The sequence below is a fragment of the Epinephelus lanceolatus genome, chromosome 8 (genome assembly GCF_041903045.1).
Source record: "Epinephelus lanceolatus isolate andai-2023 chromosome 8, ASM4190304v1, whole genome shotgun sequence".
NCBI lineage: Eukaryota > Metazoa > Chordata > Actinopteri > Perciformes > Serranidae > Epinephelus > Epinephelus lanceolatus.
This window is the reverse complement of record NC_135741.1, coordinates 11,906,957-11,934,640: the sequence shown is the minus strand read 5'-3', so window position 1 is coordinate 11,934,640 and position 27,684 is coordinate 11,906,957. Positions and strand designations below refer to the sequence as shown.

General features: G+C 42.2%; 1 protein-coding gene across 2 annotated transcripts; it reads left to right on the top strand.

Annotated features, from left to right (window-relative positions):
• The first annotated feature begins 411 nt into the window (after positions 1-411).
• ppp1r3f (protein phosphatase 1, regulatory subunit 3F) lies at positions 412-27,367 on the top strand. 2 transcript variants are annotated; one of them, XM_033629234.2, is made up of 4 exons: positions 412-1,518; positions 13,337-13,383; positions 15,147-15,229; positions 25,944-27,367. In XM_033629234.2, the coding sequence occupies exons 1-4, from the start codon at positions 656-658 to the stop codon at positions 26,862-26,864; spliced, it is 1,914 nt and encodes a 637-aa protein (XP_033485125.1). In that variant the 5' UTR covers positions 412-655; the 3' UTR covers positions 26,865-27,367. The 2 variants fall into 2 exon arrangements, with proteins under 2 accessions (XP_033485125.1, XP_033485124.1); XM_033629233.2 differs by having other exon boundaries at positions 446-1,518; positions 15,144-15,229; positions 25,944-27,000.
• The last annotated feature ends 317 nt before the right edge of the window (positions 27,368-27,684 follow it).

The window sequence follows — 27,684 nt, the reverse complement described above, 5'->3', positions numbered from 1 at the left end:
CCCCAACACCGGTTTTAACTCATAAATATAGGTACATGGTGCAATATTAATTAATTATGATGACCTGTAAGTATGAGACTTTTCATCATGACAGTTTCATGGTGATGAAATAGACTCTATTCTGAAATAATAATTTCTACCTGATGGTGTCTGCAGAGGTTTTAAATATAAGCCTATACTGATGTGTCTCAGTCTAAATGTGTCATATCTTAGAAAGACTGGCAATAAGCTGATGTATTACAGATCCAGTTTCCAACTGTAGTGGGCGTTTGGCCAGCCCGAACCAAAACAGAACAAGGGGGAGTCGCAGGATTATACCAACTTTAAAGACACATTTGGGGCATGGAGAACCCTGTAGGTCAGAGCTAAAATTAGAGGCTGCTCCTTCCGCGACAGCAGCCAAACTGCGATGCATAAAGTCATGTAAACCGGGGGGATACACTATCACAAGGGCTGGCAGTAAAAGTCATGTATTCCATGGGTGACATTTAACGCCACACGCTGACAGTGGAGGCTCTGTGCGTAACGCAGGGACAACGCTGGATCTACACTGGGCACTGCTGCGCAAATAATGAGTATTTGGTAGTGCGTTTTTGGAGACGCCATATGTACTCTCTTCAGCGCACAGCTTCCATGAGTGTACACTTCTGCAAACATGTCTTTTTTATCCATACCGAGACAAGAGGGCCTTTTCACCACGATTAAAACCGGCAAATCAGCAGCCGCGGAGGCAGAGGGTAGAACCCCCATGGACGACGAGGAGAATTATGATGATGATGAGGAAGACGATGACACCAACGTCCGCCTCATCCCAAGATGCTCCCCGGTGCCCAGAAAGCGAGGCCACTCCATCCACGATGAAACCGCCGAGTACATGCGGATCCATCTGGCGCTGGCTGCCGGAAAGAGAGTGTCATTCGCCGATACAACAGGTGGGGATCTGGTGGATGTGAAGGAATTCGTTGCCTTCGATTCGGACGAGGAAGAGGGCAGCGCGAAGTGGGAGGAAGAGGAGGCAAAGTATCGAAAGCCAGAGCGAAAGCCGACTTATCATGTGCACCCAGAGTTTAATGCGCCCAGCGGCAGTGCCCTGCTGCAGGCTGTGCAGTCTACCAAAGTGGAGGTGGAGCAGATCTCTCCTGTAGAGAATGAGCCACTTGCTTTCACTGGGGTTATACGAGTCCTCAACATCTCCTTCAATAAAGCAGTGTACATCAGAACCACCATGGACAACTGGGCCACCTACTTTGACCACCCAGCAGAGTATGTCCAGGGGTCTCATGATGGAAACACTGATCAGTTCTCCTTCAAGCTGTCTTTTGCACCACCTTACATCTCACACGGCTGTCGCATTGAGTTTGTTGTCCGCTATGAAACCTCTGATGGTGATTACTGGGCCAATAACTCCTCTATGAATTATGTGGTAACTCTGCTTCTGTCCTACGAAGATGATTCAGCTCAGACAAACAACAACAATCACCAAGTAAAAGGTATCCTGAGACCTCCGAAAGCATACAGGTAAGTCTCCTGTCACATGTGTGCTTTCATTTGTCAAACACAGACCAAGGGATGCATATTTAAAAGATCACTTGTGCAATATTCTGAGCTTCCTTTGACCTCTGACCTCCACAGACTGATCTGCTCACTATTTAAAACCTCAGTCTCTTCAATTGTAAGCTGCAGAGGTGCTCCCAGAAATGTTTCAAAGGGGTGGCCAGATGGGGCCAGTGAAAATCTTGCAATGACACACCAAAACCAAAAGCCATAACTGATTTTTAGGGATTGGAATATGCTGTTGTTGTGTATAAGCTGTCAATATGAGAATTAAAGAGTCTTTACTTTTTTCCTACTTTACTGTTAATATTAGGCTGCTTATTTATACTTGTGTGGCAGATCCTACGCTGTAGCCCACGCATGTTTTCTACACCATTGTGAGCATTTATACTTGCGCGGTGTAGTGTCTGTGTCACTCTGCAGTTACACCTCCAAGACACTGGTCGGCGACGGAGGTTTCTGTGATGTGCTGTAAAGTTTAGTTGATTCATAACACACATTAAACACACTAAAAATGACTTACTAGAGACAATTTCAAACACAAGTACACACATCAGCTTCAATATAACTCACAGACAAACATGTCTTTATCTGGACACATTCTCCCCACAAATACAACATACTAATGTTTTTAGCACAAGCTTATGGCATTTTACATTGTATAAATTAGCCTAGCTGCTAGCGTACTTTTCCTCTACTTATACAATCTGGAAATCCATGGGTTAAAAAAAAAAAAATTTCTTCCTTTACCTCTGGAGGCACTGCCCGTAGTTTTTCGACTAACGGAAGTGCAGGGGCCTCGGGGATTGCTCACCCCCTTCACTTCCAGCAGTGCCCCCAGTGTTACACTCCTACCTGCAACTCGAACCAAACGGCAGTAAAAACGTTGCCGCTAATGCCCTTTTTTCCTGTCATGAGGAGTGGAAGGTGTGCTGGTGGATGCACAACGCTTGTAAGTTGTGCTGTTGTCCATGTTTTTCACGTTGACGAGACGGCGTTTTGGGTGGAGCAGTCGCCATGGACGCGGAGCTTGCTGTTTCTGTAGGTACACATTTCCTGGGGACACCTGCATGTCTCGGCCCGCCCCCTCCATTGTGATTGGCTAAAGCGCAGCATCGTTCAACCTCAAAGCGCCGCCCTCCCCCCCTCTGTACTTGTCTTTCACACAGGGCTGCTGACAGATTCTGCAATGTAAATTGCAGAATCTGTCTTGAGAGATTACTACTCATATAAAACCAGGAACAACAGCAACATTTAACAAAGGTAATGTGACAAAATTCGGCTCCATTACAGCTGACAAGGTTCACCGACAAAACAACTGTCTCATACTAAACACGTTTTCCACACAAATACAACATGCTAACGTTATTAGCACAAGCCTATGGCATTTTACATTGTATAAATTAGCCTGAGGACTAGCAGAGATTTCCTCTGCTCATATGAAGCCCGAAGTATAAATCCCTGAAGGATAAATTACACACAAGTCTTAAAATGCTATTTTTGTGGAGGCTTTATTGTCTTCACACTTTATTGTTTCTTATCTGTGAAATTAAAGTAAATAAAAGCTTTGTTTCCACTGAGGGAAATGGTTTCGATGTGTAGTTACATTTCTGGGGAGGTGCACGTCAGGCTACGGCGTAGGTTACGGTATAGGCTCCATGTCAGCGCAGAGTCTACGCCATAGCTACAGCGTCGTTTCAAGGCAGAAGTATAAATTCCGCATTAGGGGAGTGCATTGATTGTAAGCAGTGTTGGGAGGGTTACTTTTAAAACGTGTTCTACTACATATTACTACATACATGCCCTAAAATGTAATTTGTGGTGTATTCCATTAGATCAGTTGTTCCCAACTGATGGGTCGCGGTCCAAAAGTGGATCACAGGTCCATTTTGAGCAAGTGACTCGTGACCATGTCAGGTTTTTAAAAAACACACTTTATTTTCAAGAACAGTGACTTTCAGGCACAGAGCTTATATTTTGAAGTGCAGTTTCCTGTTGTAGAGTGAGTGATTAATGGACAGCTACTTGACAGAGACAGCAAACTACAGTAGCTCTGCGACATGGTGCTACACAAATATGATGCTGAGTGTATTAAACTGTGTGGACCTTAAACTAATGACTAATAAGAAATCTGGACGCTGTAGAGGGACCAGTTGGGAGCCACTGCATTAGATTACTCAAATGGAGGACCCATTTACGTCAATGTTAGATACAGGGACAGAGCCTTCTGTCTGTACTCTGCGTTCATTTAGTCTGTATGTGTGCATGTGTTCTGAAAGCTTACGTCTAAGGATGAAATGGAGCAGTACCACCAGAGATCGTTGTGGCAGTTTAGTGTAGTTCAAGCAAGATATTGTCTGCAGGCGATGGCAAAGAAATTCATATAATGGCCAAACTGAACAAATTGGTAATACAGTGAAAAAGATTCTAGACCGCCGTCTACAACGCTGCTTCTTCTTAAAGGTACAATATCACGACCACCATCAGAGTCACCATTGTTTGTTGTTGTTTGAAACTTTTGACTCTGCTCTTTAGTGCCATCTATCGGCTGTATCTATGCCACCATAAAGGGTGCATGGAAGTATGAGGACGGTGATGTTTACAACGTTTGAAACGGAAACGGAAAGGGAGCATAAATGAACCTTAAGTAACATATTCTAAATACTTTTGATTACTTTTCGGATACTTCTTATCGTCTTGCAGAACTCATTTATCTGGGTCTTATATTTCCATGCGGAAAACACACAACAGTGTCCTGGCTTTGCCTCTCCTCTGCCAATGTCTAGTGGCAGGTGCAATGCACACACATTTTTAAAAAAAAATCTGCTTATGGGAAATGCCTACCTCATATAAATTTCACACTGTGTCCTAATGACAAGCGAGCATCACCTTCTGTTCACACTGCATATGTTAAATATGCACTTCTGTCATGTGAGGTGGACTAGCTATCATCTGTGCTCTCAGCTAGAGACGTAAAAAAGATGGATGGGTACTTTGTGTCTCTCTACATTTGTACTTTTTAAACAGAAAACACAAGTTTTATATTGTGATATTTACTGGAAATGACATACAGTATAGCCAGCAGCAAGTAGGTTGTTATTAGCGACGGTCATTTACCAGAAACTTTCAGCTCCCTGGCGTTCCCCTACCAGCCTGCTGCCACCTTATTTAGGTTTTTGCAGTTACATGAGGAGGCATCATATAGATAATTCTTCATGTCAACTCAATAAACATTCCAATAGAAAGCAATAAAATCAACTGACGCTTGCGTATGTCATGTTCAGTTAGGACATGGTGTTATAGCAAATAAACAAAAACAAGTAATCCCTTCAAGAAATCTAGTTCTAAACTGTAACTGTATTCAGAATACCACCAATTTAAACTGTAACTGTATACAGTTACTCATATGTTGTATTTTAAAAACGTAAAAAAGGTACTTGTATTAAATTACTTCCCAACCCTGATTGTAAGGAAAAAAACATTTACTGGGAACAAGCCTTCTTAAGTTTGGGGGAGACGTGTGTGTACCATAGAACCCATTTTCATTCAGATACCTCAAGGTGAGAGCTTGAAAACCAGCCTGCTAGTTTTTCCCTTGCCAAATTTAGCCTAACTTTAGAGCATTAATTAGCCCCCTTCCCAAACAGCTAGCATAAAATGTACCAATGGATTCCTTGGATTCGTACTAGCTTTAAAAATGAGTGTGCCACAGCCTCGTAGTTTCAGCCTCTAATTATTTTCGCCAAGGAACGGCCATTAAAGGGATAGTGCACCCAAAAACTGAAAATTCAGCCATTATCTACTCACCCTCATGCAGAGGAAGGCTCTGGTGAAGTTTTAGAGTCCTCACATGATCCCTTGCGGAGATCGGCGGGGGGAGTGGTTAGTACACCTAATGGCTGACGGCGCCCCAGACTAACGCCCAAGAACACAAAATTGAAACCACAAAATATCTCCAACATGCTCATCCGTAGTGATCCAAGTGTCCTGAAGCCCCGACATAAAAAGTTGTTTTGAAAAACGTCATTTGAACTCTGTTTTTAGCCTCACTGTAGCCTGTAGCTCTGGCTGCTTCTCTGTGCTTCATGCTCACGTGTGCGCGCTCAGGGTGATCGGTGATGCACGATCTCTGAAGAGCAGCAGTCTTGTCAGTACTGATGTCCAGATTCTCAAGTGCAGGTATTGCCAATTCCCAGTCTGAGCAGCAAAGACTTTCCTCATCCGTTAGCACTGCTTTGCATTTGAAACAACTACACCACCAGGGTTCCAGTGCTCGACTCCGGTATTCTGCGGCTGGCTGAGGGTGAGGCTCATGAGCTGCGTCCGTATACTTGGGCTCAAACAAATACGGCTCAACAAAGAAATGCTGTTCCTCCTCAATTTCAAAGTCTTCAGACATGTTGAGCTGTCCTTTGCTAAAAGACCGTAGTGCAAATTATCTTTTAGCTACTGTGGTTACTGTTGTCTCCCCCTGCGGTGCACGTGTCACATGATGTAAACACGGGTAAGCAAAGCACATGCTTTTGCTGGTCTCGCGTGAGCGCGGAGCACAGAGAAGCAGTCAGAGCTACAGGCTACAGTGAGGCTAAAAACAGAGTTCAAATGACGTTTTTCGAAACAACTTTTTATGTCGGGGCTTCAGGACACTTGGATCACTATGGATGAGCATGTTGGAGATATTTTGTGGTTTCAATTTTGTGTTCTTGGACATTAGTCTGGGGCGCTGTCAGCCATTAGGTGTGCTAGCCGCTCCCCCCGCCGATCTCCACAAGGGATGTGAGGACTCTAAAACTTCACCAGGGCCTCCGTCGGCATATGGGTGAGTAGATAATGGCTGAATTTTCATTTTTGGGTGCACCATCCCTTTAAGAGGGCTAGCTTTTGTAGTAGGGTGACAATGGCCCCCCTTGGCCTCCTCTTTCGTGCACCACTGGCAGGTTGTCTACAGCTAAAATTAAGATGCTTAAAGGCACAATAATTTCTGAATGATAACACTTTCAAACCAAGATATCTAATAAATAGCCTTAACTTTGGCATAGGTTCCATATTAGCCATCAAATAATGAAGAGATAAGTCACAAAAGCACTTGACATTGGGGTTGTGCAACAGCTACAGAGGTCCAGTTGCCTACTAATTCCCTGCGAGGTTTTGTGGCTGAAACGAGCATTCAGCTTTATTCAGTAGTTCTGCCTGGAGACTGCATGTAGCATAGTTAAACGAGCAGGATCTCAGTAAACACGGTTACACAATCTGTTGCATAAAGAGTGCACAAGGGTGAGTATCAAAGCTGCAAAGTTAAGTTAAGTTTGTTGGCTGTTGTCTTCTGCGTCTGCAGCGAGAGATAGAAAGAGTTTTGGAAAGAGTGCACACCCCCCTCAGAATGCCAATCATCCAGTGGTGTGTGAGGGCGATCAAAATAGGCAAAGGGCAGGTGTCGTTTTCAGGCCTGACGCTTCCCTGCATTAAATTTACCTCTGACCTTTTCTATCAGAGTCATAGGGGAGCAGGGCAATTTCAATGGAATGGAACAGATTGGCCTCTTTCCCTTGAGTAGTTGGAGATTCAAACTACTTCTGTCTTCCGTCTTTACTCCACTTAAATCAGCTAATCCTGGAGAGGAGGAATTAAATGCCTAGTTCATTGTTACATCAACATGAAAGTGCATGGTGAATCTCACAATACGCAGTGACGGAAACAGACGACAGCAGGAGAAGTCCCCAGAGCTTATGAGGACCCATAAAAGGAGCATACAGGGTGTACACTGATGTAGCTGTCACGTTGGCCTGTTTGGAGGTTGGAAGGGGCCAGATGGGTTGTTAGGGATGGATGAGTCACTGATTGAAAAGGAGGAGTTTGGGGAGCAGAAACTGCACCCCCAGTGTAGCAACCATTATAGATTCATTAGGTGCTTTGAAGTTCACTGATAATTAGATTTGAACACATTAACAAGGCAGCCAGTGGGAGGAAAGGTTACTGTGGGTGAAACAAGAGTGCAGGAATGTTTTACTTACTGTATGTTGATATGAATTACACATACAGTGGGTTCTGTTTGGTTTAGTTCATATTTATCTGGAGTGTATCCACCTCAGGTAAATATAGATATCACACATTGATAGATAATAGCTGAATATAGAGACCAGAGCAGGAACAATGCTGGTTTTCTATTTTAATATCATCTGAGTTGTTTGCCAAGTGAGGTTGCTGAGCCCTGCTTCAGTCTTAATCTTTTTTAACTCATATCACAGCGGTGCCTGGACAGCGTGACGTGTGTGGTTGTGTTGCTGCCGTGGTCCTGCCAGATGCCTTCTGCTGCTGCTGCTGTTATCATTAGTCATACTTCTACTGTTATTATACACATATGACTATTGTCACACATGTATACTGCCAGATATTAATACATACTTTCTACATATTGTACCACAGTAGCCAGAACTATAACTATAATATTATTACTTTCAATAATGTTGTTGTAAGCTACTGTCATTACCTGCATCTCTCTCTCTCTCTCTCTCTCTCTGTCTCATTGTGTCATGTGGATTACTGTTAATTTATTATGCTGATCTGTTCTGTACGATATCTATTGCACGTCTGTCCGTCCTGGAAGAGGGATCCCTCCTCAGTTGCTCTTCCTGAGGTTTCTACTGTTTTTTTTTTCCCCGTTAAAGGGTTTTTTTTTGGAGAGTTTTTCCTTATCCGCTGCGAGGGTCATAAGGACAGAGGGATGTCGTATGCTGTAAAGCCCTGTGAGGCAAATTGTGATTTGTGATATTGGGCTTTATAAATAAAATTGATTGATTGATTGAACTTGCTGCTGACTTTTTCAATGAGACCTGGGCCATATCTCCAGATCAGACTCAAGTAGGGCTCGGGCAAACTAACAGAATTAGTTAATGTTAAAGGGAAACTCAGTATTTTTCAACCTTGACCCTATTTGCCCATGTTTTTGTATCTGACTAATGACACCAACTGTTTTGGATGGTGATCCAGTAGTGATGGAAGTTGAAACAGGCTGCAATGTATCAGGGTCTTTCCTATGTTCCCTGAGTCCTTTGTTCGGGGGGTCCTGTGATCCCAAGTTTTATATAGCACATAACGGGAACCTGAAAAATAGGTTCCGCAGCTCTGTATTCGCTTGAATTGACATGGGCTAGGGTTAGCTTATGTGACCATAATCATGACACTGAGATGCATTATATTGCATCGGGCTCGGCCTTATGGTATGGACCCTCCTTAATGAGCTGCAGGGTGCCCCAATAATTACTCTTTTTGTATGGCAAACAACTCCCAAACATATTTCAGCCCTACATTTAAAATAATTAACCAATTAAAAGAGAGGAAGAAAAACAAAACATGAAAAAAGAAGAAAAATAATCATTAAATATTTTAGGGTTAGGAAATAATTAGTAGTTGAATATCTCTAAACAGGTTAAGATTAGGAAAGATGTTTGGGGTCAGGTTAGTTTATTTATGAAATATTTCAACTTGAAACAGCTCAAACACAACAGGAGGGTTAATATGTGTAAACAGAATACTGAACTTGAAAACCTAGGACTCTGGGAACATGGGATCTTGGGAACATAGAACCCTGGGAACATAGGATCTTGGGAAAATAAGACCCTGGGAACATGGGATCTTGGGAAAATAAGACCCTGGAAACATGGGATCTTGGGAACATAGAACCCTGGGAACATAGGATCTTGGGAAAATAAGACCCTGGGAACATGGGATCTTGGGAACATAGGACCCTGGGAACATAGGATCTTGGGTACATAGGGCCATGGTAACATAGGATCTTGGGATCATCAGACCCTGGGAACATGGGATCTTGGGAACATAGGACCCTGGGAACATAGGATCTTTGGAACATAGGGCCCTGGTAACATAGGATCTTGGGAACATAGGACCCTGGAAATATGGGACCCTGATAATATATGATCTTGGGAACAGAGGGACCAGGACCATGGAACATAGAATCATGGAAACATAGGACTCTGTAAACATAGCACCCTGGGAACATAAGACCCTGGGAGCATAGTATCTAGAGAACATAGGATCTTGGGAACATAGGACCCTGAGAACATAAGATCTTAGGGACATAGGATCCTGGGAACATAAGATCTTAGGGACATAGGACCCTGGTAACATAAGATCTTAGGGACATAGGACACTGGTAACATAGGATCTTGGGAACGTAGGGCCCTGGTAACATAGGATCTTTGGAACATAGGATCTTGGGGACATAGGACCCTGGAAATATGGGACCCTGGTAATATATGATCTTGGGAACAGAGGGACCAGGACCATGGAACATAGAATCATGGAAACATAGGACTCTGTAAACATAGCACCCTGGGAACATAAGACCCTGGGAGCATAGTATCTAGAGAACATAGGATCTTGGGAACATAGGACCATGAGAACATAAGATCTTAGGGACATAGCACCCTGGTAACATAAGATCTTAGGGATATAGGACACTGGTAACATAGGATCTTGAGAATGTAGGGCCCTGGTAACATAGGATCTTGGGGACATAGGACCCTTGGAACATAGGATCTTGGGAACATATGACCCTGGAAATATGGGACCCTGGTAATATATGATCTTGGGAACAGAGGGACCAGGACCATGGAACATAGAATCGTGGAAACATAGGACTCTGTAAACATAGCACCCTAGGAACATAAGACCCTGGGAGCATAGTATCCAGAGAACATAAGATCTTGGGAACATAGGACCCTGAGAACTTAAGATCTTGGGAACACAGGACCCTGGGAGCATAGTATCCAGAGAACATATCTTGGGAACACAGGACCCTGAGCACATAAGATCTTAGGGACATAGGACCCTGAGAACATAAGATCTTAGGGACATAGGACCCTTGGAACATAGGATCTTGGGAACATAGGACCCTGGAAATATGGGACCCTGGTAATATATGATCTTGGGAACAGAGGGACCAGGACCATGGAACATAGAATCGTGGAAACATAGGACTCTGTAAACATAGCACCCTAGGAACATAAGACCCTGGGAGCATAGTATCCAGAGAACATAAGATCTTGGGAACATAGGACCCTGAGAACTTAAGATCTTGGGAACACAGGACCCTGGGAGCATAGTATCCAGAGAACATATCTTGGGAACACAGGACCCTGAGCACATAAGATCTTAGGGACATAGGACCCTGGTAACATAAGATCTTTGGGACATAGGACACTGGTAACATAGGATCTTGGGAACGTAGGACCCTGAGAACATAAGATCTTAGGGACATAGGACCCTTGGAACATAGGATCTTGGGAACATAGGACCCTGGAAATATGGGACCCTGGTAATATATGATCTTGGGAACAGAGGGACCAGGACCATGGAACATAGAATCGTGGAAACATAGGACTCTGTAAACATAGCACCCTAGGAACATAAGACCCTGGGAGCATAGTATCCAGAGAACATAGGATCTTGGGAACATAGGACCCTGAGAACATAAGATCTTGGGAACACAGGACCCTGGGAACAAAGGACCCTGGGAGCATAGTATCCAGAGACCATAGGATCTTGGGAACATAGGACCCTGAGAACATAAGATCTTAGGGACATAGGATCCTGGGAACATAAGATCTTAGGGACATAGGACCCTGGGAACATAAGATCCTTGGAATATAAGACCCCGGGAGCATAGTATTCTGGGAAAATAGGATCTTGGGAACTTAGGACCCTAGAAACTTCGGATCCTGGGAACAAATGTCCCCCATAAACTTGCACCCATTTGGCATTGTCAATGTCCATCCACTAAAGTGGATGTATTTGCCACCCACAGGCTCAGATTGTTGTTATAAGTGTCTAACAACATTTTGGAAAGGACCCTTCAGAGAAATGAAACATTTTTCTTTACTTTTCACTTGATCTGGTCTGTTTGTTATCGTCTGTAACTAAGTCTCGCTCAAAGAGAAGTCACTTTTAGCAGACATAAATTGACGGTGCCAAATGCCACAAGTGGTTATATTGAGGCCTGTTTTGCTGCTGCCAGCTACAGCACTCTTGTTTAGTACTAGACCAGTTTCAAAACTCGTTTTCTCCATTAGTCACTTAGACACAAATACATGGGAAATTAGGATCCAGGTTGAAAAAAGGTTTCCCTTTTACTGTATCCAAACCTGTCTTTAGATCTTTTATACTGGACATAGACCTCTGCACATACTGCCCACATTATCACACTAAACCCTGTTTGTTTCTGCACTATCAGGCTCAGGTCGCACCATGGAACTGAATTATTCAAAGGGTTTGGACCAGACGTGTTACTGAGTAAGAGCTATGTCAACCTGACACCTCAAATGTGATTTTAAAATGAATAATGAAAAGCGTTTTTTAGAAATTCAGTTGATTTTTCCAAAAAAATTACGCTCTGTTGCTGTTGCAGTTTCCCATGAGGATACTGTGCTTGCCATAATAGAGCTTGAAAACTTGTTGACAGGGTGTGTACAGCTTAGCATTTGTTGACTTCACAACACCAGGCACATATAATGCAAAGATCTTTGTCAGATCTCTATCAGAGTTTAAATCTACCCAGCTGATGCAAAACTGCAAGTGCAATAAGCAGAGGGAGCATGCACAGCTCCTCGGGTTATTCCCCCTCTATTTGTGCTGCTCCTGTCACATGCTTATCACACTTCTTGACCTTTATTTCTTTTGGCATCCTTTGCAGGACTCTTGGCAACGTTGCACCTCCACTCATTCAACAGAGGTGCTGCCTTACAGAAAACATTTCTGCGTCATTATTTTTGCAGATGATTTTAAAACAAATCAAGGCTATATATTATCAATTCTCCCATGAGTTATAGATATTCAGGATCTGATGTAGCAACGTGAAAACACCTGTCACAGTTGTTACAAGGACATGGATTATATGTCAACGGGCAGTGAAAGACATTTTGCTGAAATGTACTGTCACCGCAATTACATCCGATCCATCAACTTCAATTTAGAAATATGACTTCTGCCAGCTTTTATCGTGCTTGTACTTTTCATTGACCCTTTACCCTCAGTTCACAATACCTCACTCAGTAATTTCCCACCTCACCATCTATTTTAAAAAACACTCTAATGAGATGTGTCATCACTGAGGCGTTTGGCGTTAAAAGACTCGGTGCAGCAGTTCAGAAACAAAATGTACAATACAGAACAAAGCAATACCTGGCCATATTCTATTAAAATGGCTAATTCAGCATATTAACAGCCAAACTGCATCAGCAAATATTAAGCCTAATTATCCATAACAGGTGTCGATGATGGTGTATGACCACCTTCCACTGCCTTTTAAAATCCACCTTCTTTATGCATTAAATACTATTTTCAGTCTCAGCCCAAAATGTGCCTCTTCTTTTCAGACATGGCTTCTGTGTTTGTCAGCTGATTCAGATGCTGCTTTTATAGCCAAAGATGAGTCTTAAATAAAAAACTGTGTGGATAATCTGGTGGAGGATTTGGCTACAAAGCCATAGTACACAAATGGACATTTTCTTGTGTCACTGTAGATCCAAATTTCTTATTTTAAAGGTCTCAGCTACTGTATCTGCCCACATTTCAACCAGCATGAGACTGTGTAAAGATATGACTGTATAGACTGTGTATTTTAAAAGCATAATTATTATTAGACCTCTTTTTTGTGTTAATACAATGTTGTTTTCTAGACGCTAGATCATGTAGAGTTTACTATTGAATTGTTCGTGTTTTGTTTTTATATTGTCCCATAACCCATAATGTCTCTCTTTTCTTTCAGTGCGCAGGATAATTTTGATTCAGAGGATGAGCTGGAAAAGGACAAAGGTGCAGTATGAGTGTTGTTGTCCAGAATCACTATTGCCATTATGATTTGCTATCTTAGAAAAAGAAGATACAAATGATTAAACATTAATATAATGGAAAACTACATGATGGTTTTAGGGTTGCAACAGTATGAGATTTTCACAGTACCATAACGGTCTCAGAAATACACGGTTTCATGGTATCACGGTATTACAGAAATTATATTATTATCAGTCAGAATGACCCTTAAAGGAATGAAAAAGGAAGACTTAGTGTTCGTTGAACAAAGTTTTTATTACTATTATTGACTAACTAACTAACCATTTTGTTGATGGAAGTATGCGTAAAAAGTCTTTTATATCATGATATACCTTGAAACCAGTATATCACTGCAACGCCAGATGGTATTGACAGCCCAGGTGCCAGAAGAAAATGTTGGCATTGTACTTCTCTGCAAACCATGAATACCTTGCATTTGCACATTTCATGTGTATCAACGCTTTCAAAGTTATGCAGTGTGTGAGTTGATTTTGTTATTTGGAAGTGGAGGGGATGTTGGACGGCATGTCACCAAGGCAAGACACCTGCCAAGCCAAAGACCACTGTTTGAGACCAGCAAACAACAAGACAGGTTATGATTTAGGGAGTTATTGCTGTGTATCCAGCAGCTTTTTAGGCACCAAATGTAGGTGTTTTGTAGCGACCTGTTTTTCCAGTAGAGATAGCACTACAGATTTTGTTTACCAAGATATTGCTGCTTTTCTGCTGGGATAATGGCATGAAATTCTCTTGTTTTAACTAAGACATCGCTGCTTTTCCAGCAGGGATTGTGCCTTTAAAACTGGTATGCATTCATTTTCTGTAACCACTTGTCCTGTTGAGGGTTGCAGGGGGCTGGAGCCTATCCCAGCTGACACTGGGCGAGAGGCAGGGTACATCCTGGACAGGTCACCAGGCTATCACAGGGCTGACACATAGAGACAGACAACCATTCACACTCACATTCACACCTACGGACAATTCAGAGTCACCAGTTAACCTGCATGTCATTGGACTGTGGGAGGAAACTGGAGTACCTGGAGACAACCCAGGCTAGCACAAGGAGACACAGAAGGGCTCACCCACCCTGTGAGGCGACAGTGCTAACCACTGTACCCCTGTGCCACCCTAAAACTGGATATTTTAGACCAAAACATGATCTTTTCCTCACCATAACCATGTGATTTTTGTGTCAAACCTAACCACACGTGTTCCACAGTGATACTGAAATGTTAAGTTTTATCTGCTACATAATAACACACACATGTAACGTATCCATGGTTTGCAGAAACGTACAATGCCAACATTTTTTCTGGTGCTTGGGTTGGGCATTGCAGAGGTTGTATAGGTGATCAGTTTAGTTAAAGTGCTACTGTGCAAGTATTGCACTTCGATGAAGTTTGGCATAACTAAAGGAAAGGTAAAAATAGATGCATTACAGTGTGAGATGGCCTGACTTTAAGTCGGATGTGAGTCAGGTTTCACAGATGCAGAATCCTACATCCTACAGTATGTTTTCTCTACTGGAAGTGTCTTCATTAGACTTCCCCTGCCTCCTACTGTAAATGACCAGTATATAATGCAGCACAGATGACATGACGCAAATCTGTGGAGTGCCCCTTACACTGTAGATAAAAAGATGCAGCTGATAATAACAGTTGTGTTCTCTTAAACAAGATTATTGCTTTCTCTCTGTTCAGACTAATTAGGCTCCCACAGCATAATTATCTATTTTACATCAGCAGAAGAAGCAGTGACCTCCAGGTCAGGACTTGTCAGACCCACAGCTGTCTGCCCAGTCATCGTACATCCGGAGATTGACATAGAGGTAAGAAGAATGGGAGAGAAAAGAGTAGCTTTTAAAGAGATAAACTGTTACCCAACAGGATGGTTATAGTCTAAATGAACTGTCTTTGACCTGCAAAAGTCAAAATGCTCCATTAAATTTACTCACTCGCCAACAGAGGACACACATTTAGCAAATTACCTGTTGGATAATGTTTAAATGATCTTGCATGCAGTTGTTGACACATTCCCATTTAACAGGTAGGCAGGCTAAGTGCTTTATGCGAGTCTAATAAAACATAACAAACACTTCTGTTCAACTTTGAAAAGCTCATCATCACTGGCTTGGTTGTTTATATTGTTCACAGCTCATTGAAGCTTCAGCAACAACTTAGGTAATGTCTCGCTTGCCACCGCTGTAGCACGAGTACTGTATGACTGTAACCTTCGTGTCGGCTTCTTATTGTATTTATATCATGATGCATGCCGTCCATGTTTCTGCACCTTTAAATTTTGTCCACAGTTAGTTTGAATTCATGTCCTTTTCAGTTTTAAGTGATTTAGAACACTAATATTCATTCACACCATGTGTGATCGTGCCCATATGTTTGTATTATTTGTGATCATGACTGAATCCCTCTATTAATGTGCCTTTGTCAAGGTGTTTGTATTTAATTATGTGTATTGAAATGTTACTGAAACTCATTTCAGACCGCACACAGTGCTGCATAATCACACTGACCCTGGTGCTATTTTAAAGAAAAAGCTCGACACTTTGGGGAACATACCTTTTCACTTTAATGCTGAGAGTTGAATGCACCATCATGTTTCTACAGTAGCCCAGAGCAGACAAAACAAACACTGGCTCTACATAGGGCCATTTGCGTTTTCGTGTCGGCCAATATAGTTTGCAGCCACAGCAAAGGTGTTGGAAAAATGCTGATTTTTGTTTAATATGAAACTGCTTTATCCAGTGTTTTTACTGGTTTAAATCCTTGGGTCTATTTGTTTTGGAGAGGAAGAGACCTCTGTGAAAAATTCGGCTCCTGGTAAAAACCTCCTGAACATCTGGATCAGAAAATAGGTGAGAAAACATAGCAGGTGCTTGGCGAGTGGTCTGTCTGAGCCATGCCAAACTGCAATGGAAAAATTTGTAACATGACACTGCTCTTTTGGTGTTTTTACTGGTTTGGATCACCAGGTCCATTTGCTCTGGAGAGGAGGAGACCTCTGCTGATAATTCAGCTCATGGTAAAATCTTCCTGAACAATGAACACTGAAGGAATCAAACTGGGAGAAGTTTCAGCTGGTTGCAAAAGATTAAAAAATACAACACCTCTACAGTTCAGTTATTATAACATCATATCAAATTAATATCATCTGTACAAAAAACAAAATTTTTTAGACTTCTATGTGGGGGGGGGGGAGGGGGGGTTATGTGCCAGACTATTTCCTTGCTTACTTTCTGGTGTCTCTTTCAGTGTTTTATTCTAAGCTAAGCTAACCACCTCCTGGCTGCAGCACCATATTTACGTATTTAAAGCCCCTTTCCCACTGCACAGAAAACCCACGAACAGCTGCTAACATCTAGCTTCTTAATGTAATGGAAAAGGTTAAAATTAGCATTCACATCTGGGTTAAATGGCTCTGCAGTAGACACGGGTATTTACCGGCTCTGGCTCTGATCTGTATTGATGGAAACACAACACCTGGGTGAACACACTAATTTTAGCTCCTTTACCAGTGACATGCAATGACGTGCCACCACAGAATACCATCCGTCTCTGCCCAAGCAGTGATCAAACATCGTTCCAAATTAGTCTGACCGAGTTTGAAAGAGAGACTGAATAAGTTAGAGACGCGGGCTTGTGCTACTGTTTACTGACCTGTTCTGTGGCCTGTTCTGTGGCCTGTCCGTGATGTCAAACGTGACACACACACACACAAAAAAAACACTCAGAAAGGCATACTCATCTGCTGCCTATTTCAGTGGGTTTTCCTGTGTTTAAAATACTGGTATACTATCAATCTTCTCATCTAACTCTTAGCAAGAAGGCAAATAGGTGTGTTTCCCAAAATGTCGAACTATTCCTTTAAATGACAAGTCGCCACATGTGAAATTAGTTTCACAGCATTCCTCAATATGGTGGAAGTGAGCTGCTTAAAACTAGGATTACCTGGGGGCTTACATTAGCATTTTGGCAAAACAAAAGTTGATTTTGGAACGGCTTCATACATAAAACATATCAGACTGGAGGAAATTTGTTTTTCAGAAGAAAAGGAGGTTACAGACAGTTGGCATAACACTGATTTAAGTACCTCAGTCAGCCCAGAGTCAGTCAGAAAAAGAATTACATTCCACCTCCTAATACCATAACGTGATCTTTTATTAATGTCTCACTGATACTACACATATGTATCTGTCAGGCATGTACTCATCCAGCTCATCTTACGGTTTGTTTTACACCAGTATTCATGCATGCCTTTCATCTTTGGTAGAGCATTAAAATTAAAGATTAACCAGTCCACTACTGTTCGAACACCAGCTCCTTCCAATTAGTAAATGTTTACCCAACTTAATGCATCATCCAGTATATTTTAAAGGATTACCTCACCCCCCAATTGACTACTTGTATATCAGTTACTCACCCTGTGTTACATTGAATTCGATAAGAAAACTTTGTTTTTCTTGCATGACTCCATGGACAAAGAATCCAAAAGAGGAGAAATTCTTGATGAATTGAAGTCATAGGGGTCCACATTTAACAACAGCAAAATTCTATTCAATTTTCAATTTTATTTATAAAGCCCAATATCACAAATCACAATTTGCCTCACAGGGCTTTACAGCATACAACATCCCTCTGTCCTTATGACCCTCGCAGCGGATAAGGAAAAACTCTCCAAAAAAACCCTTTAACGGGGAAAAAAAACGGTAGAAACCTCAGGAAGAGCAACTGAGGAGGGATCCCTCTTCCAGGATGGACAAACGTGCAATAGATGTCGTACAGAACAGATCAGCATAATAAATTAACAGTAATCCGTATGACACAATGAGACAGAGAGAGAGAGAGAGAGAGAGAGAGAGAGAGAGAGTGAGAGAGAGAGAGAGAGAGAGAGAGAGATGCAGGTAATGACAGTAGCTTACAACAACATTATTGAAAGTAATAATATTATAGTTATAGTTCTGGCTACTGTGGTACAATATGTTGAAAGTATGTATTAATATCTGGCAGTATACATGTGTGACAATAGTCATATGTGTATAATAACAGTAGAAGTATGACTAATGACTAATGATGGCAGCAGCAGCAGGAGGCATCTGGCAGGACCACGGCAGCAGCACAACCACACACGTCACGCTGTCCAGGCACCGCTGCGATATGAGTTAATCTGAGAGACAGTGGAGCACGAAGGCTCCGGAGAAGAAGCCGAGTTAGTGACATCCAGAATGGCCGAGTTAGCAAGATGCAGTAACAGAATACGAGAGAGAGAGAGAGAAGGAGAGAGAAGGAGAGAAGGTGCCCGGTGTATTATAGGGGGGTCCTCCGGCAGACTAGGCCTAAGTCAGCCTAACTAGGGCCGACCATTTAGAGCTTTATAAGTTAACAGTAGGATTTTAAATTCAATTCTGGATTTTACAGGGAGCCAGTGCAGCGAAGCTAAAACAGGAGAAATATGATCTCGTTTCTTAGTTCCTGTTAGTACACGTGCTGCTGCATTCTGAATTAGCTGGAGAGTTTTTAAGGACTTACTAGAGCTACCTGATAATAGAGAGTTACAGTAATCCAGTCTTGAGGTAACAAAAGCGTGGACCAATTTTTCTGCATCTTTTCGGGTCAGGATAGGCCTAATTTTCGCAATATTACGCAGATGAAAAAATGCAGTCCGTGAGGTTTGTTTTAAATGAGAATTAAAAGACAAATCTTGATCAAATATTACTCCGAGGTTTCTTACGGTAGTGCTAGAGGCCAGAGCAATGCCATCTAGAGAAACTATGTCATCAGATAAAGAGTCTCTGAGATGTTTGGGGCCAAGAACAATAACTTCAGTTTTGTCTGAATTTAACATCAGGAAATTGGTGCTCATCCAAGTTTTTATGTCTTTAAGGCAGTTATGGAGTTTAGTTAATTGATTACTTTCTTCTGGCTTCATTGATAAATACAACAGAGTATCATCCGCATAACAATGGAAATTTATAGAGTGATTTCTAATGATGTTACCTAAAGGAAGCATATATAGAGTAAATAGGATTGGTCCGAGCACAGAACCTTGCGGAACTCCAAAACAAACTTTGGTACGTAAGGATGATTCATTATGAACGTCAACAAACTGAAAACGATCAGATAAATAAGATTTAAACCAGCTCAGTGCAGAACCTTTTAGGCCAATTAAGTGATCCAGTCTCTGCAGTAGAATTTGATGGTCAATTGTGTCAAACGCCGCACTAAGATCTAATAAAACAAGTACAGAGATGAGTCCTTTGTCTGAAGCAATCAGAAGGTCATTTGTAATTTTAACTAGTGCTGTCTCAGTGCTATGATGCACTCTAAATCCTGACTGAAATTCCTCAAATAAATTATTATCATGGAGAAAATCACACAGCTGGTCTGCAACTACTTTCTCAAGGATCTTTGACATAAAGGGAAGATTAGATATTGGTCTATAGTTGGCTAACACCTCTGGATCCAGGGTGGGCTTTTTTAGTAGAGGTTTAATTACAGCTGTCTTTTAAGGTAGCAGCTGTCTTTTAGCCTAGTTGGGATGGGGTCTAAGAGACACGTTGATGATTTAGATGAAGAAATCACTGCGGTCAATTCTTGAAGAGAAATTGGGGAGAAGCAATCTAAATATATATTAGGTTTTACAGCTGTGTTTGAGGTTAGATAGGTACTATCTGAGGACAGGAGGTCATGAATTTTGCCTCTAATAGTTAGAATTTTGTCATTAAAAAAGCTCATAAAATCATTACTGCTAAGGGCTAAAGGAATACAAGGCTCAATAGAGCTTTGACTCTCAGTCAGTCTGGCTACAGTGCTGAAAAGAAACCTGGGGTTGTTCTTATTGTCTTCTATTAATGCTGAGTAATAGTTTGCTCTGGCATTGCGGAGGCCCCTCTTATGAGTTTTGAGACTGTCTGTCCAGATTAAACGAGATTCTTCCAGTTTGGTTAATCGCCAATTCCTTTCAAATTTTCGCGATATTTGTTTTAACTTACAGGTTTGAGAGTTATACCAAGGAGCGAACTTTCTTTGCTTTTTTAACTTCATTTTAAGAGGAGCTACAGAGTCAAGTGTTGTTCGCAGCGAGCCTACGGCGCTATCGACAAAATGATCAAAGTCGGTACAGGAAACCTCTGTTACTGAGGGACTTGGTATTGAATTTAACGACGAAGTAATCTTTTCCTTAAATTTTGCGACAGCACTATCTGATAAACATCTAGTATAGTAACTGTTGCTGAGTGGCGTGTAATCGAGTAAAAAGAAATCAAAAGTAATCAGATAATGATCCGATAGCGAGGGATTCTGTGGAAAGACTTTTAGGTTATCAATTTCAATTCCATACGTCAGAACTAGATCGAGGGTATGGTTAAAACAATGAGTGGGTTCATGTACACCCTGACTGAAGCCAATGGAATCTAATAATGAGATAAACGCGGTAGTCAGGGAGTCATTATCAACGTCGACATGAATGTTAAAATCGCCTACAATAATAACTTTATCTGATTTAAGAACTAAACTGGATAAAAACTCTGAGAATTCAGATACAAATTCAGAATACAGGCCAGGAGCACGGTACACTATAACAAATAAAAGTGGCTGCGAGGTTTTCCAGGTCGGATGTAAAAGACTAAGAACGAGGCTTTCAAATGAATTATAATCTAGTTTAGGTTTAGGGCTGATTAACAGACTAGAGTTAAAAATGGCTGCAACTCCCCCTCCTCGGCCGCTGCCTCGAGGAATGTGGATATTATTATGACTGGGAGGAGTGGACTCATTAAGACTAACATATTCATCTTGACACAGCCAGGTTTCAGTGAGACTGAGTAAATCAATATGATTATCTGATATTAATTTGTTTACTAACACTGCTTTAGACGATAGAGACCTGATATTTAACAGTCCGCATTTAATTCTCCTGTTTTGTCTTTCTATAACAAAACATCAGTTAACAAACTCTCACAAAAGTCTCATTTATCCAGTCATATGTCCAGTATTTCCCAAAGAGACGGCCCAATCCGACTGAACAGATAGTACAACTTAGTCTCTCATCAAAAGCCAGACTCCACTTGGTGATAATGTGAGCTGCTGGTTTACCACTGCCTCAATCGGAAGTTTGTTTGTGTTATTGTGTAACTTTGGTGTTTTAAAGGGTTAGTTCAGATTAACCAAAGTCACACAGTAAAGCGGGATTTATACTTATGCGTCGGAACAATGCCGTAGCTACGGCGTAGGCTCTGAGTCAACATACAGCCTACACCATACCCTATGCTGTAGCCTGACGTGCACCTCCCCAGAAATGTAACCAAATGTTGCAACAACGCTGCCCTCCTTTCTATTTTTGTAAGCTGAAACAGTTCCCCTCAGTGGAAACAAAGTTTTTATTTTCTTTTATTTCACAAATAAGAAACAATAAATTGTGGAGACAATAAAGCCTCCACCAAATAGCATTTTAATTCTTGTGTGTGATTCTCCACCAGTCGCTAGGCTAATCTATACAATGTAAAATGTCATAGGCTTGTGCTAATAACATTAGCATGTTGTATTTGAGGGGAAAATGTGTCCAGATAAAGACAAGTGTTTGTCTGTGAATGCTGCGAGTTATAGTGAAGCTGATCTGTGTACTTGTGTTTAAAATCATTGCTATTAAGCCATGTTTAATATGTGTTTTGAATAAAGTAAATTTCATAGCACTTCACAGAAACCCCACCACCGACTAGTGTTTTGGAGGTGCAACTGCAGAGTGACACAGACACACCACCGCACATGTATAAACGCTCACAGCGGCGTAGGCCACATGCGTAGGCTACGGTGTAGGGTCTGCATTGAGCTGACGCACAAGCATAAATCCACCTTAACACAATTAATTTAACTGATAGAGGCAGCGGTAGACCAGCAGCTCCTCCATTCAGCGAGGTAAAATTACTGTATTTGTCAATGGAGTCTGGCTTTAAAGAGAACATACAGTAGATAAGTTTCACTTTCTCTTCAGCTTCCTAATGGACGAGGCTGTCTGTTGGGAACACTGAGTGTACGACTGGATAAGTGAGACTTGGATTACACTACTGTACAAGTTGTGTGAGAGTCTGTAAACAGATGGTTTGATTAAATTTTGCTGTTGTTGAACGCAGTTGTCTATGACTTCAGTTCATCAAGAATTTTCTCAGGTTTTGGATTTTTCATTCACCGAAGGTATGTGAGAAAAACAGAATTCAACCCAACACGAGATGAGTAATTGATATATGAATTATCATTTGGTGGGTGAAGTATTTCTTTAAGAATCTATTTCAGCGGATAAACCTTCAGACTTAATCATTCCTGACAAGTTAATTCTCCAAGTTTTGTGCAATAATTCTCAAGTTAAATTGTTGTCAGTGTAATTGCCAGAGTCCGCTGTTTTAATGGGGCACCTGCTGAGCATTCATCTGTGCGCTAACGTTTGGGTTCCCTTTAGCTTTTCACTCATTCTGTGGTGCTATAAAATCATTTCTTAATAGATTTTTCTCTGAGGTATACACAAGTTCTCTCTTGAGACCAGCGTTATCAGTATTTGGTGTGGATTTATGAAGCATAGAATTCCAATTACAAAAGTTGCAGTGTAAAAAAAATTACACGTATGTTTTACTCAGTATTGTTATAATTCTGTAACTCTAACCCTGGACTGAGAATAACATGTTTAGTCTTAACATATCCATCTGTACACTCTCTCTATCTCAGCCCTTCTGTTCTTTGTGTTTTATGTGCCTTGCTGTTGCACCTCTTCTCTGTGCTGTTTTTGTTGTCTGTCTGTTGGTTTTATATTGTTGTGATTTCAACTTGATGTGACCTTGGATGTTTGTTACAGCAGCCTCACAGCAGACAAAGCTCTATACTGTTAGATATTTTCCTTGTTTTAATAAAATCAAGTGAAAATGAAAATATGGTAATAAATTCCAGTTCCTGTTGTTCAAAGGAAAAAATCTAGCTCTTAGTTAAATATGTGAAAATAAGTACAGTGGGTAAACATTAGGATAACATAATGATAAATGCATTGAGCTCATTTCCTTATCCCTTGGATGCTCATGTGCTGTATGGACTCCAGTTAAAGTACCCATGGACTATCTCTTCACACCATGGGCTTTAGTTTCGCAGACCGGGTGAGGCGGGGGCGCAGCGCACCTGCGCTTCGCCAGCTGGGTGTGGCCAGGCGGATTTTGCAAGTTTGGTACACTGTGTGCCTGGCGCAGCTACTCTTCTTTCAAACCTCCGTCTCTCCTACCTGCGCAAGTCAGAAAGAGGGAGGAGAGAAGGCGTGGAGTGGGTTTTACACACATCACACCAATCAAATGAGCCCCTCTCCTCGCCCTTAAATGCACCGCGCGAAGGCGTAATGAGAGTTTACTCAATTCGCCATGGCAGAAGAGAGCAGCAGCATCAGACGGCCAAACTTCTCCCAGGAGGAAACTGATGTTTTGGTCCGGGAGGTCCAAGCTCGCGGTGTCCGAATATACGGAACTGTGAGCAGACCTCCACGGGCTGATGATGCAAAGGTAGCCTGGGAGGAGGTCACCACAATCGTAAATCAATGTTGCGTTTCTCTCGTGCATGCGCGCGCTCTCTTTCTCTCTCGCAGTCTCACTCTGTTTCTTTTCTTTTGACTTTTCTAAGATGACAGATGCTGAATATATACTCCCTGTCTGATGCTGTGGCTGTTTGTGTTTGGCTGAGAGGGATGTGAACTCATTAGTTTGCAGGCTGTGTTAATCAAATCAGGTTGGGTTTCCATTACGCGTGCCAAACGTGCCAAACGGTGCCAATCCCCTTTGATCTGACATCACATGTGAAGGGACAGTCGTTATAGAGATACATTTATGTGCTGATTGCAGATAGTTGCATTGAATAGTGGTTTTTTGGGGTATTTATTGCATCGTTAATGTGCCTGACATTCTGGAAACCTGCCTGTGAGGTTTTGGTGACGTGTGCGCACTGTCTGCCGGTCAGCCAAACTTCGGCTTACACCGGCTGCGCTCCCCCTGCACTGACAGTAGACCTGGTTTCAGCTGGCGAGCTTTTAGCGCACCTTCGGCGAAGCCTTTTGGCACGAAACTGTCACTGCGCCAAGCTGGATCTGTCGACACCTCCCCCTGCTGCGCCGCCACACCCATCTCAGTGCACCTCGGTCTGCCAAACTACCAAACTGAGCACAACTCGGGTTGTGCTGCTCGAAACTAGCTCTGTGTGGGGTTCGCCACCTTGCGCCACGCTGCGCCGGGAAACTAGAGCCCCATGTTTGACAAGGGAAGTTAAAGGAACAGTGTGTAAGATCTAGGGGATTTTAGTGGCATCTAGTGGTGAGAATTGCACATTGCAACCAGCTGAAACTTCTCCACGTTCTTTCAGTGTTCATTGTTCAGGAGGTCTTTAAAGAGAGCCAAATTATCTGCAGAGGTCTCTTCCTCTCCAAAATAAACAGACCTGGGGATTTAAACCTGTAAAAACTCTGAAAAATTAGCATCACGTTACAAATCAGTGTTTCTTTGATGGTGTTTGCCATGTTGGAGATGGGCTGCTAGCCTAGTGACTGCTAATGTGCGCTTACTTTTTTTCTCTGATAACTTAAGATCCAGACATTAGGGAGGTTTTTATCGGTAGACAAATTATCCGCAAAAGTTTCTTCCTCTCCAAAACAGACACACCCGGTAATTTAAACCGGTAAAAACACTCAATAAAGCATAAGTGAGAATCTTCACCGACACATGAAAACAGGTATGGCCCTATCTAATGGCAGTAGCTCAGTCCATAGGGACTTGGGTGGGGAACCGAAGGGTCTGCGGCTCAAGTCCCTGTCTGGGCCAAATGTGGACTGGTAGCTGGAGAGGTGCCAGTGCACCTCCTGGGCACTGCCAAGCTGCCCTTGTGCAAGCTACTGGACCCCCAACTGTTCTGGGCGCTTGCCCAAAGGCATCCCCCTCGCTCTGACACCCATTTAATGCAAGTATAGGTCATGTTTGTTCTTCTGTGTGTATTTCAGACCTGTGTGTATGACAACAGAGTGAAAAAACTGAATTCCCCCTCAGGGATTAATAAAATATATCAGATGAAAAAAAAATCTAGAGCCAGTGTTTGGTTTGTCCGCTCTGGGCCACTGTAGAAAATGTAGATACAAACGGCTCGCTCTAAGGTAACAAAAACACAATGATTCTGATTTTCACACAGAAGATAACATACTTATTATATTATATTTAATTTCTGCCCATATATCCCTCTAAATCTTACACACTGGACCTTTATAACTTTCAAATGTACATATTTGCCAATCATTTAAAAAAGAAATTGATGCCAGTCAGTCCCACCATACTGTGTCTGTGGGGTTTTTTTCTTTTGAATTGCCTCACAATTACATTGTCAGCATGGGATCCATTTCACAGAAAAGCATTAGTATGCAGTAAAATGCTTTTCCTCTCTCTGAGTGCAATGTTAATGTGGAATACAAATCCTTCTCCTTTGTCTCTATACTCTCCTAGCTGTCACTGTTGTCTCGCTGTTTTACTTTAACAGATTGCAGTTCACCCATCTGGTCCCTGTGTCTCACCCAACCAAGAGCTTCCATCTGTTGATGGCGCACTGTCCGCTCACACAATATCCCCAGGTGAACAATTCCCATGTATGTCTTCCGAAACCACGCTTCAAACTAATTCGTCCTTTGTACTCTGTGCCAGCGAGTCGGTCCAGCCAAATAAGTCACAGCCTTTACCCAGACTCCACTGTGAATTAGGAAACCAAACGTCAGAGCAGCCCATAGACAGTAGTCCCTGTGCACTGCTGCCTGCCTCAACTCCTTCTCTACAGCAAGAGTCAAGCCCGAGATCAGACAGCTCCCAGGCTGGCGGAGAGGAAATCCCATCCTCAGAGGCCTCGTGCATGCATCTTCCTACCACAGAGATGAGTCTGTGGCCAACAACGGGAGAGGAGGGATCGACCGACAGCCCCCCCAGTCGTCCTCGTCTTGAACTGCCCGCTGAGTGCGTCTCTGCTCCCAGTGTGACTCAGGGCTTTGAGCAAGAGGTTGCAGTGGGATTGAGTGAACTCGTTGCAGGATTATCAGAAGGTTCCACCAGGTCTGCAGCAAATCACCAAGGCGGTACGCCTGCACTCTTGTCTCCTGTGGCAGAGAGTGAGGCATCTCTGGGAGCAGAAGGTGAAGCTCCACCGTCACCTGAACTCACAGAGAGCCAAAACATAGCTCTTCAGCCTGCCTCAGCCCGGGAAGAGAAGGAAGATCCCCCCCAGATTTCCCCAGACACATTATTAGAGAATCTACCAAACACATTGTCCGAGCTGCAGCCCGAGTATGACGTAAACAGGATTCTGATGCCACCTGTCATCTTTCTGAGTGGAGTCGTCTCCCTCTCGATAGCGATGCAGGACCCCAGTGCCCTCTTCCTCATCGGACTACTATTGGTCTTGCACCGTTTGTGATTATGCCACAAAAGCTTATTCTGATCTGTTCTCAAGTGAAGTGCCTTTTCATGATTCCAAAATAAGCCAACAAGTTAAAAAAAAAAAAAAAACACGGATCTCCTGTTGAAGTTGTGTATCACTGTGTGAGTTTAGATGAGTAGATATTTTCATTAAAAGAAAGGGTACAATTTACAAGTGTTTCAATGCAAAGTCCAATGCAAGGAGAAAGTAATTACACAAATATTAAACATATTTTCATGCATTTTGTCAAACAAGTGTTCGATATTAGAATAGTAGTTAACTATTACCCTATTTCTACATCAGCATTGTGATCACTCTAAAGCACAGCGTATCGTTAGAGATGTTTTGTAAGTGGTCTGATATTACTTTTTTCTTGTCATGTGGAGATAGTGTACGTGGTGTTATATTCTGATTTAACAATCAGTCCTATAATGCGCTTGTTTTTTGTTTTTCTTTTGTTGTTGTTGTTGTGAGCGTAGCTAAGGTTGTTGTCTGACCCCACTGCCATGACTGAACTTTTGTGAATTCCATGTGTTGGTATGTCTTTAATGAAGGACAGAAAACATGACCACAGTGGGACACTAAGGAGACTTGTTATACAAATGGTATTTTGTTTACAAAATGCAAAAGCAACACGTGGTTATGTGAAGTATTTTTGCCTTAATGCCCACAGTAAAAATCAGTTTGAAATAGATGCTGCTTAAAGTGTGATGTGTGCAGTGGCGCCCACAGAAATTTTTCACAGAGGAGGCCAGATGGGGACATGGAAAATCTTGGGGTGGCACATTGAAACTAAAAGCCATAACTGAATTTCAGG

What these genes read in the sequence shown, in the direction of transcription:
- ppp1r3f (XM_033629233.2), top strand. Translation starts at nt 656, where the DNA reads ATGTCTTTTTTATCCATACCGAGACAAGAGGGCCTTTTCACCACGATT. An exon ending in AGACCTCCGAAAGCATACAG is followed by an intron (nt 1,519 to 13,336) that starts GTAAGTCTCCTG and finishes CTTTTCTTTCAG; the next exon opens with TGCGCAGGATAATTTTGATT. An exon ending in TGAGCTGGAAAAGGACAAAG is followed by an intron (nt 13,384 to 15,143) that starts GTGCAGTATGAG and finishes ATTTTACATCAG; the next exon opens with CAGAAGAAGCAGTGACCTCC.